The 16,706-nt window shown below is 42.1% G+C and overlaps 1 protein-coding gene across 4 annotated transcripts in view; it reads right to left on the reverse strand.

Moving 5' to 3' along the window:
- COL4A6 (collagen type IV alpha 6 chain) overlaps positions 1 to 16,706 on the reverse strand; it is a 445,180-nt gene that overhangs the window by 40,410 nt on the left and 388,064 nt on the right. For all 4 annotated transcript variants that reach the window (XM_063937284.1, XM_063937285.1, XM_063937286.1 and 1 more), the window contains 3 exons: positions 12,890 to 13,071; positions 6,733 to 6,796; positions 4,417 to 4,491 (listed from right to left, as the gene is read on the reverse strand). In XM_063937284.1, the coding sequence (XP_063793354.1) occupies positions 4,417 to 4,491; positions 6,733 to 6,796; positions 12,890 to 13,071 (321 nt within the window). The remainder of the gene's footprint in view (positions 1 to 4,416; positions 4,492 to 6,732; positions 6,797 to 12,889; positions 13,072 to 16,706) is intronic.

The raw sequence follows: 16,706 nt of genomic DNA on the forward strand, positions 1-16,706 counted from the left end.
AAGGCAATACTTCCAAATGCCGTTTGGAATACGCATCACCTGACCACTGACGTGTCCATAACCCTCTACTGGTAGAAATGGACAACGCACTTAGACTTGATGCCAGTCAGCAAATATTCCGCTGTGCATCACGCATATATAGAAATGCATCTTTTAAATGCTCTATAGGCAAAAATATACTGTCCCTATCTAGGGTATCAATATTTTCAGTCAGGGAATCCGACCACGCCAACCCAGCACTGCACATCCAGGCTGAGGCGATTGCTGGTCGCAGTATAACACCAGTATGTGTGTAAATACATTTTAGGATACCCTCCTGCTTTCTATCAGCAGGATCCTTAAGGGCGGCCATCTCAGAGCCCTTACAAGCGTGTGAGCGCTTTATCCACCCTAGGGGGTGTTTCCCAACGCACCCTAACCTCTGGCGGGAAAGGATATAATGCCAATAACATTTTAGAAATTATCAGTTGTTATCGGGGGAAAACCACGCATCATCACACACCTCATTTAATTTCTCAGATTCAGGAAAACTACAGGTAGTTTTTCCTCACCGAACATAATACCCCTTTTTGGTGGTACTCGTATTATCAGAAATGTGTAAAACATTTTTCATTGCCTCAATCATGTAACGTGTGGCCCTACTGGAAGTCACATTTGTCTCTTCACCGTCGACACTGGAGTCAGTATCCGTGTCGGCGTCTATATCTGCCATCTGAGGTAACGGGCGCTTTAGAGCCCCTGACGGCCTATGAGACGTCTGGACAGGCACAAGCTGAGTAGCCGGTTGTCTCATGTCAACCACTGTCTTTTATACAGAGCTGACACTGTCACGTAATTCCTTCCAACAGTTCATCCACTCAGGTGTCGACCCCCTAGGGGGTGACATCACTATTACAGGCAATCTGCTCCGTCTCCACATCATTTTTCTCCTCATACATGTCGACACAAACGTACCGACATACAGCACACACACAGGGAATGCTCTGATAGAGGACAGGACCCCACTAGCCCTTTGGGGAGACAGAGGGAGAGTTTGCCAGCACACACCAAAGCGCTATATATATACAGGGATAACCTTATATAAGTGTTTTTCCCCTTATAGCTGCTGTATTGTTAATACTGCGCCTAATTAGTGCCCCCCTCTCTTTTTTAACCCTTTCTGTAGTGTAGTGACTGCAGGGGAGAGCCAGGGGAGCTTCCCTCCAACGGAGCTGTGAGGGAAAATGGCGCCAGTGTGCTGAGGAGATAGGCTCCGCCCCTTTTTCGCAGACTTTTCTCCTGCTTTTTTATGGATTCTGGCAGGGGTTAAAATTCATCCATATAGCCCTGGGGGCTATATGTGATGTATTTTCGCCAGCCAAGGTGTTTTTATTGCTGCTCAGGGCGCCCCCCCCTAGCGCCCTGCACCCTCAGTGACCGAAGTGTGAAGTGTGCTGAGGAGCAATGGCGCACAGCTGCAGTGCTGTGCGCTACCTTGGTGAAGACAGGATGTCTTCTGCCGCCGATTTTCCGGACCTCTTCTGTCTTCTGGCTCTGTAAGGGGGCCGGCGGCGCGGCTCTGGGACCCATCCATGGCTGGGCCTGTGATCGTCCCTCTGGAGCTAATGTCCAGTAGCCTAAGAAGCCCAATCCACTCTGCACGCAGGTGAGTTCGCTTCTTCTCCCCTTAGTCCCTTGATGCAGTGAGCCTGTTGCCAGCAGGTCTCACTGAAAATAAAAAACCTAAACTAAAACTTTCACTAAGAAGCTCAGGAGAGCCCCTAGTGTGCACCCTTCTCGTTCGGGCACAAAGATCTAACTGAGGCTTGGAGGAGGGTCATAGGGGGAGGAGCCAGTGCACACCAGATAGTCCTAAAGCTTTCTTTAGATGTGCCCAGTCTCCTGCGGAGCCGCTATTCCCCATGGTCCTTACGGAGTCCCCAGCATCCACTTAGGACGTTAGAGAAAATAAGAAAAAAAGAACAAATGTGTAGTAGGTTCTATACGTCAAGTGAATATAAAATGACGAGGCCACAAAATCAGTACTGCAGCGTACCCCACTCACACAAATAAAGGCAAATGAATACACATCAAGGTATCTTTGTTCCAGTCCCAATCACCGATCCTTATAGGGAAGGGGTGTGTTTTTAGGAAGAATTAGGTGATCTCATTAGATAAACAAGCGTACCCCGACACTCACAGCCAACAAATTGGTGGTAAACTCATCAAGGTTTCTTTAGAGTGTACACAGATAATATGTTCCTATAAAGGTATCTTTTTAGGCAGTGTGGTGTTTTCCTCCTCCAAATGTCAGTCCCATAATCACTCAGATCCATAAACCGTTTTGAAAAAATTACAACTTTTTATTGGCTCACAACAAGATCCTCACATATAAACAGTAACGTTCAAAAATAAATAGTAAAAAAAGCCAAAATTTCACAGCATAAAAAATTAAAAAGAGTAAAAAATCCAAATGGTAGTAAACAGCTACTCACACTCCTGGTATCCTTATCAACGCGTTTCGGTCGTCAGACCTTTATCAAGATGATCTGTGGCCTCGTCATTTTATATTCACTTGGCGTATAGAACCCACTACACATTTGTTCTTTTATCCTTAATTTTTTATATATATATATTGGAATCGGCTCATCGGAGACGTTATTACTACAAAGAAGACTTATCTAAAGAGTGACTGTGACAAAGGGACGTATTATTCATTCTTTAGCGCTCAGTGTGTGATATAAGCATGAACTTTTGTGTATTTCATTTGGGTCAGGGCTTATTTTGAATAGATTTTCCATGTGTAAATGTTGGGAGGTATGGAGCCGATAGTAATTAATTCATTAGCATTGCAGCTTTTTGGATTACCTATTTGTGATTTCCACTATGGCTGATAGTCTCATTTTATTTATAAAGTGGTAAATGACTGGGGCTGTTCGTATTTCATTACATCTTATAAGGATAATGCAACTGTCAAAGCTCTACTCTCTTTCTCTCTTTTGTATAAGGCACTTCATAATATTATATTGTACAGGTTGAGTATCCCATATCCAAATATCCGAAATACGGAATATTCCGAAATACGTACTTTTTGAGTGAGAGTGAGATAGTGAAACTTTTGTTTTTTTATGGCTCAATGGCCCTCATTCCGAGTTGTTCGCTCGCAAGCTGCTTTTAGCAGCTTTGCACACGCTAAGCCGCCGCCTACTGGGAGTGAATCTTAGCTTATCAAAATTGCGAACGAAAGATTCGCAATATTGCGAAAAGACTTCTCTGTGCAGTTTCTGAGTAGCTCGAGACTTACTCTTCCAGTGCGATCATTTCAGTGCTTGTCGTTCCTGGTTTGACGTCACAAACACACCCAGCGTTCGCCCAGACACTCCTCCATTTCTCCGGCCACTCCCGCGTTTTTCCCAGAAACGGTAGCGTTTTTTCACACACTCCCATAAAACGGCCAGTTTCCGCCCAGAAAAACCCACTTCCTGTCAATCACATTACGATCACCAGAACAAAGAAAAAACCTTGTAATGCCGTGAGTAAAATACCTAACTGCATAGCAAATTTACTTGGCGCAGTCGCACTGCGGACATTGCGCATGCGCATTAGCGACTAATCGCTCCGTTGCGAGAAAAAAATAACGAGCGAACAACTCGGAATGACCACCAATGTGCACAAACTTTGTTTAATACACACAGTTATTAAAAATATTGTACTAATTGACCTTCAGGCTGTGTGTATAAGGTGTATATGAAACATAAATGAATTGTGTGAATGTAGATACACTTTGTTTAATGCACAGTTATAAAAAATATTGGCTAAAATGACCTTCATGCTGTGTGTGTAAGGTGTATATGAAACATAAAAGCATTCTGTGCTTAGATTTAGGTCCCATCGCCATGATATCTCATTATGGTATGCAATTATTCCAAAATACGGAAAAATCCGATATCCAAAATACCTCTGGTCCCAAGCATTTTGGATAAGGGATACTCAACCTGTATATGAATACATAATTGCAACTTTCACAGGTACTAATAAGACTGTCAAGGTCTGTTATTGGTACCTACGCATTTGTACACCTTATGGCGGATGCACACATTTTTTTGAGTTGGACATACCTTGGGATAGATGTAAATCAACATACACATATTTATGTTGCACAAATTCTATAATCAAGCCTCATTCAATCATAATTGAGACCCATTTTCGCTTTTTAAAAAAAATAAAATGTTTTATTTGTATAAACAAAGAGGTAGCAAAACAACAATAATTTTCCTATACCAAATAATGCATCTGATTTTGTGCGTTGATCTAAGTTGTGCATATTAGGTTCCCTTGTTGAAGGTTGTTTCAATCTAAATAGTTCATTCAGCACATCTATCGCAAATTCTGACTCATGAATGATTTTCATCAGTGGGAAGTATACAGCAGTATTACCTGGGCTTCCTGGCTCTCCCCGTTCTCCCCTGCGTCCTTGAGGACCGGGCTGCCCCAGCGACTCCCCACGGTCACCTTTAATAAACAATGAAAATGATTATTTAATACAAGCTAATTATTTTATACAAGCTTTGGTGAAATACTGAAAGTAGCCTGTTAAATGAACACAAAGCGACAGATAAACAAGCACAAAAAAGTGCTTCAAAAATACCTTGTTTGATATATTTTGTGACCTTTATACGCAATATAATCATGACTTCATTGTAGAGTTGGAATCAGTGGAAACTACCAAGGAAGTGATACATGCACTTTTATAGCCTATTGTGTACCTATTGGGAAGTAAAGTTGCGCACATCACAGAGTAACAGAAAGACCTTGGGGGACATTAACTAAAGTGCAGCTTAGGCAATCAATAGGTTTTCTGTAAATTGGTTTGTGGTTTTCATCCACCAAGATTTACTAATGGCAAGACAAAAGGGAAATCACCATTTTAAAAAGCACCGCCATCCTGATATTTTACTTGGTTTTCATCCACCAAGATTTACTAATGGCAAGACAACAGGGAAATCACCATTTTAAAAAGCACCGACATTTTGATATTTTACTTGGTAAAAATACAGAGGGGCAGATGTATTAACCTGGAGAAGGCATAAGGAAGTGATAAACCAGTGATATGTGCAAGGTGATAAACACACCAGCCAATCAGATCCTAACTGTTAATTTACATATTGGAGCTGATTGGCTGGTGCGTGTATCACCTTGCACATATCACTGGTTTATCACTTTCTTATGCCTTCTCCAGGTTAATACATCTGCCCCAATGTCCTATATGCACACATTATACATTTTCCAGGAGTCCCAAAGGTGCACCCAGGGTTAGGTACCTAGAATTGGACTGGGCATCTCTAAGTGCAGGGACCCAAATGTAAGCCCTCCCCTTTCCCACCCATGGGACCAGGCCTGATGCACAGCCTGTATCTGAAGGGGAGAGAGTGTTTATTTTTAATGAATTATGTATTTATTTATTTTTTGTGTTTTTTTTTATAAAGCAGCTAATGCCAGTTTCCCCCAAACTGCATGCGGTATAGGGATTGTTAAACCAGGCCACATTGCCAGTGTTTTGAGTTTGAGTCCTTTATAGCTCTGGATAGTAAATCCAGCGGGTTAAAAGGTAAAATCACTGGCTACTGTTTGTGTTGTAGTTTCAAACCTGCCAAAAAAATGTCAGCTAAGTAAATTTCCCTCCTTTCTGTGTAAAAATGTACATGTAAATTAACATGATCACTACTTATATCCAAATTTTGTGTGACGGGACATGAACTGAAAACTGTGTTCTACACCTCCGTATGCTGCCAACTCTCCTGGAATGTCCAGGAGAGTCTCGGATTCTGGGAGGCTCTTACGGACTCGAGAAAGAGTGGGCCAGTCCCCTGCATGCTGCCTGGAAGTTTGATGACATGAATTTAATGCTTCATTGTGGCCCCATCCCCCACCGTAAAACGCCACAAATTGCAGCTTTGAGAAGTGGGGGCAAAGCCCGGAGGAAACTTTGTAAAAACTGTCAATGTACTGTATGTCTCAGTTAATAAATCAAGAGAGGAGTGTATACAAAAATCCATGAGACCAGGAGAAGATTGGGCTGCGAGGGGGACGAATTCAGCTGCTCTTGCTTGCGTTTCTATGCCATTGCAACAGAAACTCGCCCCCCTTGCATTAAATTGAATCAACCTCATAATATCAACAGTGCTGAGTGCATCAGGAAGCCCATGCAGTATATACTTTACAAAATATGAGATGTCATTTACAACAGTATTCCAAAGCAGAGTGTGTCAAGGTTGCTGCAAACATCAGTTGTCCTCTATCAGCTTTTGAAAGTCAGAGATCTGCTAATATTAGGATGGTTTTAAAATTTGAGCAAGTTTTACAGTTATGTTTTAGGGTACCACTTAACGCTGGCTCCAAATTTGTATAATACAACAATTAAGTTAAGGTTCCAGATAGATAGATATATATATCTTTTTTTTTGTTACATTTTCACAATGGTTAAGGAATTTACTTCAATTAGGAGACCCTCCCCTCCTGGAAACAAGGGGCCTCTTGCATTCCAAGAACACACAGAAACTCCCCATTTCTGAAAATAGGAATTAAGATTCAATACTTCGTAAAACACAATGGAATATGCTAGCATTATATAAATAAAAATTAATAGTACAACAACTGTGTAGTTCAATAATAAAAAAAAATATTGCATTAACCATATAGTTTCTATTCTTATAGTTACTACTTTCATGACAGCCATTTTCATTTCATAGTCACCTTTACTGCCAGGTCGACCACTTGGGCCAGGATAGCCTGATATTCCCGGTAGCCCGTCTGCACCCTGTGAATGACACATTCAGTGATATTGTCTTGGTTATAAATCTGTACCTAGGAAGCTTGGTGACTACACATTATGGGGCTGACTCGGACGGGTCTCTTTACATGGATGCAAATAATGAGTTTTAGCATACACAGATTCGAAATGATGCATTTCTGCGTATTCTGAGTCAGCCGGTTCCTTGCCAGATCTGTGAAACGGGAACTGGGAGGTGACAATGCAAAGTGTACAGAGAAGGGACAGATCTCTTGCACTTAGCATGGGGCTGCTGCAAGTGCCCATACTCATAATGCCAGCTGCTGCTGCGACGGAGCGGCTTCCTGCTTGAAGCCACAAGGAGCCCTACGGAATCACACATCAGGCTGACGTGGCTACCCACAAATACAGACACTTTGCATTTGGCTCAGAATCAGCCCGTATGACTACAAGCTATAAAATAATGCCCAAGAGAAGAGTGAGGGTGAATCCCTTCCAAACAATGAAATTATGAGAAAACATATTATTACAGGTTAATGCTGCATCACACACTATACATCTCATATGCATACAAATGTAGTAACATTAGCAACCATATAATGGGGATGTCAATCAATCATAATGTCGACAAGCACTATGTGGAACCTTAGAATGCAGGCACCGGGAGACTGGCATGCCATACACCCTGGCAGTACAAATGTAAACATGGCGGCTGGTCATCATGTTTACAATTGTACTGACGGTGCATGTGAAATGCTTTTAAGTACTTGTCAATCTCCTAGGGCCTGCATGCCGGGGTCCACATAGTGCTTGTTTACATTTTATATACCACATAATGCTACAGCATAATATAAGTAATATTGTTCAGGTCAGGGGAGCATCTGGAGGCGATGGGGAACCTGGGGGGTAGGGGTGGCAACAGAAGGGGGGTCTGTCATGCTGCCAATGTCTGTGTTGCTGTGAGGAAGAGTACTCCCTTCCGTCCCTGTCCCTTTCTTCTCCCTCTGAGATACTATTATGTTCTCTACATTACATGATGTTCACTGATGCTCTCTGCATTATATGGTGGCCACTGCAATGCCCTCTGTATTGTATGGCGGTCCCTGTAATGTTCTGTGGTGGGTGAGGTAGTGTCATACAGGCAACAATACTTAGACACTGAGTATTGACACAGTGGAACCTACTCCACTCTAATGTGAAGGCACACCAGAACCACAGAATAAATACAGTATCCGCTGGCACCTTAATGTAACGTAAGTAGGGTGAGTAGCGTTCACCCTACTTACGTCCCCTTTCCCTATTATGCCTGTCATGAGGCTAAAGAATAGTGGTGTGGCAATCTTAGTTACTTGTCACCTTGTTCTTTTTTTTTTTTAAATACACCAACTCTATGATTCATGAAGGATCAGAAACCTCCAACTGATCAAACCAAAACTACATGTATGTGTATCTCTCAGGAACCCATCATTGAGAAAGTTTTGAGTCTTACTTCAGCATTTCTGGGTCCCATCATAATGTATTGTTATAAAGTCTATAAATTATATATATTTCAATCAGGCCTTCCCACATGCCTTTTAACTGCTCCGCAGACCTCTCCACCTGCTATCAGATCTACCCACATGCCCTTAAACGTTCCTCAGGCCTCCAAACATGCCCTGTAAATGTTAATCAGACTCCTAATGTGCCCTATGACCACTTCACACGATTAATTTGCCCATCAGATTTGCCACTGGATCACCTACATGCCCTCACAACTCCCCACATGTCCCTTATAACGTTCATACCCCCCTCCACCCTCCATACATATTATACTGTATAGCTTCAAACCTCTTCTGACCACAATAACAGTTAATATCAGGGTTTGTAGATACGTAAGGACATTATTTGTATTTATTTTTTTTGTTTGAGATAAATAATACTCCAGAGATCTCCCTGATGATGCTCTGGTACACCCCTACAAGGCGGCACTAACAGGTCTTCTTATTTCCAAGGCTTCTAGATGAAAAAACAATGGCTGGCTGCTATCATTCACTTATTGTACTTATTCCCTGCATAAACTATAATTAAGTCATAAACACTCCAAATACCCTACAATCCAACAAAATAATAAATCCACTAGGGAAGAACTTAACCTTCTTATTTCAACCAGACCACCAACAAACTTAAATGACTTAGGCAGTCCTTTTAAGAGAATGCGACAAAGCACATGAGCTCCTAGCTACAAAGCTCTGGGACAAGATTTCATCCCCACAATACTCTTGCCATCAAGAAGGGCCCCTAAATTTAAAGGATAATACCATACCATCTACAGTCTGACCCTACTTTGACCTGTTAGGTATAGACAAAAAGATACGTCTCAGAAAATTTCCTGAATAAGAAAAATCTCCCTAAATTCAACCCACAGGTAGCAAACTGGCTCACAGGAATTGAGCATGGCTGAAGGCCCTGGTGGGTTCACAGCAGCTAATTATAAGAAATTTGCAAACATCCTCCTTTCTCATCAATAAATCTTCATCTCTGTCCTGGATGGTGCCCCCTGCTTGTATGAGACCTTAGAAGCTAGATCACAGGTCTACATAAGGAAGATTTGGACCGATGTGACTGTTCAGGCATAGCCCTTCTCTTTATTACATAACGAAATCAAACTTTATATTAATATTCTGGCCTATATGATTAACTTGGTATTGCCTTCCTAAATTTACTATGATCAGGTGGGCTTCATTCTGGGAATACAGGCCAGAGACAAAGCCAGCAACAACATTCGGATGGCAGTAGACCTAATCCATATTTTGACTCCTGTAATCATCCCTTACCTTGATACCAAGGCTTTCGACAGAAGCCTTCTCACCTGAGTCAAGGCCCCAGTGCTAAGGTATTGATTAATGTCTTCTCATCCAACCTAGTTTCTATCAACAAAGGAATTAGACAAGGGTGTCCAAATTCCCCTTTAATATAAAATACTTGAGTGCTAATATTACTTGCTCTTATGATTGCATGTACTCTGAGAATTTTACAGCTGTCTTTTTCAGGATCAACAACAAGAAGTTTGGTAACTGCTCCTAACCAATCAGTAATGTCATCCAGGTGCATGAAAGTGAGGGGTTATTCTGAACAAGAAACAGTGGTATCCCCCAGCACACTGCATGACATCAGCAACAGGATTTCATAACTACATAGTGGTAGACATTTCAGAGATCTCAGTTGCACACATTTTTAAAGGTATGGGAAGCCCCCAGGCCGCTTCAAGGCGTCTCTGAGTACTGGGAGTACCTAACATTAAGTCTAAGTCCGGGGCGCGACACCCCACAAACCGGAAAGTTCCAGGCACCCCAGGGCAGCACACCAGTGTGAGGTTAAAGTGTAAGTGAATATTAGGAAGCAGAGGCTATATATAAAAGAAGATACACATGAAAAGTGTAATTAAAAAGTGATATTAGTAGAAAAATTGTATGAAAGTGATTTATAAAGTGCTAAATTAAACTGTACAGTGAGTTACTCCAAAGTAGCCGAGCCCCACCAGTCCAGGGAGCACACCTCGTACAATTGTATCGAACAGCAAACGACCCAGGATGCACCTTATCATACTCAGGAAACCCAGTATTCTTGGAGATAGAGGCTGCCTAGATGTAAACTTGCATTGCTGAGCAGCACAATTAAGCTAAATTAGTTTACTCTGTCCACCATTTCTTGGCTGGACATTGAGCCTAAATGTCTTCATCTTTTATCAACTTCCTGCATAAAGGGCCTCCAAACAGAAAGCAGACTTTCAGCCATGAACCCCCACTTATCTTATAGTTTTCTGCCATGGCCTGGGATAGATGTAAAATCTATTTTGCCCCCTCTCACCTGTTCTGTATTTCTCCCCAGTGTCACACTTTTTTGAGTACTGTTTTTTTATTTTGCTGAAATGTTATCTTGATTATTCTTATGACTTACGTCATTTGGGTTTTCTTTTTGGTATATCCACACATCCATGGGAGAGTCCTGTTAGTTATAGATTTAGCATACCTCACAACTTCTGGTGCTGCCAGTGCGGGACAAGTGCGCATTTAGGGTAATGATGGCAATGAGGCATGGCATCGTGGGAATGCTGAACCTGCCATCCATGCCCTTATTTTTCACATGCTGGGGGCTTTCCCTGTGCTCGGGGGTGCTATGAGAGTGTCCCTTCAACCTCTCCCCGCCCTGCAGGACATCGCGGCCTGCGGATGGGACAGTCCCAGAAAAACTGGACTGTCCCGCTGAAACACTTAGGAGGTATGGTTTTAGTTCTGCAACTCCCAATTTGTTTTCTTCATGTAGTTATTACTTTGGGAAGTTTAGATCGGGTTACAGGCATACAATAGTTATAGGTGGTTAAATAGGGTGGGAAAGGGGTTGGAATAATTTACTTTTCATATTTAGGTTAGACTCCTTACACCTTCTTATTGTTTGCATTTACCCTTTCTTATTCTCTTATTTTCCTTTCTGGTTAGCATTGCAGCCTGATCTGCTGAATAATTCATGGACCAAATATATTATTTGATAAACTGTAGTAACTTTTTTTATTTGATACACTGTAGTTACTGTATTTAGGTTGTAGTAGTCCTGAGGCTGCTCCTCCACCCCCCTGCCTCATGCCTTGCACAGCTCTGCTTTGCTTACATACTGCCATCAGGCTACCTCCCGCTTGCTTGCACCTCGTGTCATTTGTCTGTCGCCCCTTCCCACTAGATCAGCGGTGGCCAACCTGTGGCTCTTGAGCCGCATGTGGTTCTTTCTTTATTCAAATGTGGCTCCCAACACTCTAAATCATGTGACCACAACAGATTCAGAAACCGCTGCACTCCAGCCAGACACGCAGCAGCACTACAGGGACTGAAAACTGAAGGAGCAAGTGTGACATCCGCGGCGCTGCGGCCGGCGCGTTTACCCTTCCGTGTGCGCTGGGTCTCCCGGCGGTCGTCGCCTCCGGTGGGCTCCGGGTCTCTGCGTCTCGTTGACGCTGCCCCCGGCGGGCTCCCGGAGCGTGGACGCCGCCATTACACCCGGTGTCTACGGGAGTGCAGGGAGCGGGTGACGTCATCGCCCTCTTCCGCCAATCAAGCCAGGGCGGGGAATTCAAAAGCAGACGCCGGGCAGAGCCTCGGCGCCTGAGTATCGTCTCTTCTTGGAAGTGATCTCCAGTGCCCCAGTTGCTGTGCTCTACTGCTGTACAAGTCTCCAGTGTTTCCAGCATATTTCTTTGCACACCGTTCTGTGTGCTCCCAGCGTCCAGTGTGCTTTCCTGTGGTGCAAGTCTCCAGTGTTTCCAGCATATCTTCTGGCACACTGTTCTGTGTGCTCCCAGCGTCCAGTGTGCTTTCCTATGATACAAGTCTCCAGTGTTTCCAGCATATTTCTTTGCACACTATCCAGTTTGCTTCAGCATCGCTCATAAGCCTCACACCATTCAGCGTGCCTCAGCATCGCTCACAAGCCTCACACCATTCAGTGTGCTTCAGCATCGCTCACAAGCCTCACACCATTCAGTGTGCTTAAGCATCGCTCACAAGCCTCACACCATTCAATGCGCCTTAGCATCGCTCACAAGCCTCACATCACTCAGTGCTCTTTAACATCGCTCACAAACTTCTCACCATTCAGTGTTCCTCAGCTTCGCTCTCAAGTTCCGGCCCTTCTGAGTGTGTACCAAGCATTAGAGTCCTCTGGCAATCTGTTTATCCACTCCCCTATTTCTTTCTTCTAACCCTCTTCTTTCTCTCCATCCCATCCCATTCACCTTAGCTTTTTGCTTAGTTCACATTATTCTATATTTGATTACAATTCTGTATTTAGACTCACTGTTGTTTCTACTGAAGTCAAATAAATAACAAGTTACAGTATAATAGACTACACAGGATGCGGTTCGCCAGTCACTATACAGACGCCGGGATCCTGACCGGTGAAAAGCCCGGCGTTCGGCATGCCGACCAACAGGGACTCGCCACAACCCCTCCCACCCCCTCCGCCAGCCATCTGTATGTCCCAACCGCCGGTCACACAAACCCAACCCAAATATATGTATACCCTAATGAGGTAAACCTTTCATACACGCAACAACCACTCCCTAAACAGAAGTTCAATTAAATAAAAACTTACAGTTGGTCCTGGCATACCAGGAAATCCGATGATCCCCGGTGCTCCCTTCAGCCCAGGAGGACCTGGCCTCCCAAAAGATCCCGGCAATCCAGGCCCACCGCGTGAACCCTTTTCTCTTCCAGGAGACCCTGGCAAACCAGGGAGCCCAGGTGAACCAGGAAAACCAGGAAGGCCTTTATCACCTGTGAAAATTAAAATTATATAAGTAATACACACATATTTATAGACCACTGCATGAAAATGGATTTGGACACATCCTCTTTATACCACATTTTCATGCACTTAACTTGAGAGGTCATTGTTATTGAGTTACACTACCCTTTATTAAAAGACACATTTCAATATACTGCCATACCCAGGATTCAAACTATAACCTGTTGAATTCTAATCAAACACCCTACTCATTGAGCTATTTGTAAAATAATGAATAGATTGTTTGACTGCCGTGCCACAGGCAATGGGTTTGAATCCCGGTTATGTCAGCATTTTGAAATGTAAAAAAAGACAGTGTGACTGAACACCAAAGAAATCTCAAGTTGTCTTCATGAGTGTTGTAAAAGGGTAGGAAACAGAGGCGGTAAGGAGATGCTGGGCTTCAAAAAGGGGGAAAGATGCAAGTGAAAGTAATTAAAACAGATAAGTGACAAGTTGCGCCAACAGCACCCACTGCCCTACAGTGCTATGTGCGGTGTCCCCTCTGCACACACCTAGTTACGGCTCTGATTTTCTCTTTACAGTATATTGCACATCTTGCACTGTATGAAATGAGGTTCTTTAAATAGACATGAAAATATAATGAAATAAAGGGTAAAAGCCCTGCTTATCAGCGTTTACACGAAGCTTATGTACACACTTGTATTTGAATTCAATATTTAATGTGAATAAGTTTCTAATTCAAGATAAATTTATGAAAATAGCTTTGGAATTTAAAATAATTGCCCCCAATTAGACTGTGAGGCTGATTTCGACTTGAGAGCAACATAAAAAAGCAAGCAACTAAGCACCTGGGTAAAACCATGCTGCACTGCATTTGGGCCAGATGTATTAACATGTGCAGAGAGAGGGTGTGTCCAGACGCCAATCTAAACAGCAGTGTCAAAATAAAGCTGTCCAGTATTTGTGGGTTACGTGTAAAGGCAGCCCGTATTTCTCTTGCATGCAAAAACATATTTGCAGCCCTTGCAATGCAACACGGTTTGTTTCAAATACAGTTACAAACATTTTTTCATTTGCTCCTAATTCAGAATTAGCCCTTGTTTATATTTTCACTTTTATATGTGCTTAAGTTGTGTTGATTTTTGTTGTAATGTTTCTTGTTCCATTTTCATGAGTCTACAGCACATCAGTGCAGTTGTAATTGTATATACATCTCAATGGGAGCACATTGTAAACACAACAATATCCCATTAATGAGCGCTTACATTTACGTTTACAAATACAATTGGCTTCATCAAATTAATGTTCTGTTTTCTTACATATGCTAAAAACTACCTAAGTGGAAGCCCTGATGTCTATTAATTAAATTTCTTTTCAATATTGAAGGTGTTTGAAGCCTAGGGGCTGAATTTACAATTATCTTGGAAGAGGAATGCTTAATTAATGATTCTTTATAGTAAGTATTAATCATCTTTAATGAGCCAGGAATTAAAGTCTTGCCAAAAGTCATGGCACACAGATTAGCCATACATATTCTAGGACTGATAGGAAGGCATTAGGCAAGATTCATCGGAGTCACAGTGGCAGTGGGCAACATACGAGCAGTACTGGCAATACTAGAACATTATGAAACAGCAGTGGGGAAGATAAGAGGAATGACCATACTCAGGGCTGATGCTAAGAAGACATTCAATAATGTGGACTGGCAGTGGCATGAGATGGTTCTGGGGGAAAATGGGATTCCAACCATCATCTATGACACTATTTGAATGAATGTATACTGATTTCAACTGTAGAATACAGTATACTCTCTAGGCTTTCTTTTTGGACCTATATTGCTGCAGGACAAAAGGCACGGTTGCTTACTATCACATCAATTAGTTTTAATTATTCCCTCACTTTATATGAGGAACAACTTGATGCACTAGTTACAGATGTGTCCTCTTACATCCTTGCTGCAATCGCGCTAAACAGCCCTTCAAGTCACGCCATGCCGTGAAGGGACTATGTAGCGTAGAGCATCTTTTTTTGCGTAGTTTTCCACGAAAATGCGTCTTAGATGCACAGTAATGTAATCAGACGAACAAGCAGCTTCTGCTGATTGAAATAATATGCAGCATTTCTATATTCTATGTGTAATTGCGGCTCTATCTGTATCTGAAATGCCATGTTACAGTGTTTTCCATGAAAACACTGAAGCATAGTATTTGTATGCAAATACAGTCGCAGTCATACACAGAATATAGGCATGCTGGATATTATTTTAAATCAGCAGAAGCTGCTTGTGCGTCCTATTACATTACTTTGCGTCTAAGATGCATTTTTGCCGAAAAAAGACGTTCGGCGCTAACAAGAAACATAGCACTCATGTGTTATGTGTAATGCGACTTGTACCGCACAGAGCAAAGAAGTAAGAGGGCACATTTTTAATCCAACTACAGGTTGAGTCTCCCTTATCCAAAATGCTTGGGACCAGAGGTATTTTGGATATCGGATTTTTCCGTATTTTGGAATAATTGCATACCATAATGAGATATCATGGTGATGGGACCTAAATCTAAGCACAGAATGCATTTATGTTTCATATACACCTTATACACACAGCCTGAAGGTAATTTAATACAATATTTTTAATAACTTTGTGTATTAAACAAAGTTTGAGTACATTGAGTCATCAAAAACAAAGGTTTCACTATCTCACTCTCACTCAAAAAAGTCCGTATTTCGGAATATTCCGTATTTCGGAATATTTGGATATGGGATACTCAACCTGTATATTGCTTTTGTAACATATTTTATTTGTCAATAATTGGTTTAATTTTAAGTAATGATGTTATACATATACATTGGTTGTTAAATAATTGTTATAAGTAATATCACTTTATTGATTGTCATTTAAAGTACAGCCCCCCCCCCCAAAAAAAAATTGTTTTTATTTTTTTTGAGAATGTATGGATTATGTAGAACTATTTGTCTTTGTTATAACAGACCACAAGCCCAGTACATTTAAATACATTCTCACAATAAATGATCTATTTGTTGAGAGTGCCAGATCTAACCTGCTAAGTGAAGCCATCCCTAATTGGTTCACTAGACCATACAATTGCATACATTTGTTGAGAGCTCAGAAAAGGCTTTGCTTGCAATGTGAAATGCGTTGCATAAACATTGCTTAGAAACAGCCACCAGTGACAGTATGAAGAATAGCAGCTCTGTTCTTATCATGCTTCATACCCTATTAATGCTTTAAGTAGACATTTCTTTGTGAGTAGATTTGACTCTGCTTTGAAGCCAGTATTGAAAAAAATAGACTGAAAATTATTATAATAACCCCAAACCCACTGTACATGTTACTCATATTGGTATCCGTTTGGATGGTCGACCATGTTATGGTCGACAGTCATTAGGTCGACCGCTATTGGTCGACATTGACATGGTCGACAAGGGCACATGGTCGACACATGAAAGGTCAACACATGAAAAGGTCGACATGAGTTTTTCGCATTTTTTTTTCTTTTGGGGAACTTTTCCATACTTTACGATCCACGTGGACTACTAATGGGAACGGTAATCTGTGCCGAGCGCAGCGGAGCAAGGCACCTTGCCTGAAGCATGGCGAGCGGACGCGGTGCACTAATTGGGGTTCACTTTACGCAGAAAA

The sequence above is a fragment of the Pseudophryne corroboree genome, chromosome 8, assembly GCF_028390025.1.
Source record: "Pseudophryne corroboree isolate aPseCor3 chromosome 8, aPseCor3.hap2, whole genome shotgun sequence".
In the NCBI taxonomy this organism is placed as follows: domain Eukaryota; kingdom Metazoa; phylum Chordata; class Amphibia; order Anura; family Myobatrachidae; genus Pseudophryne; species Pseudophryne corroboree.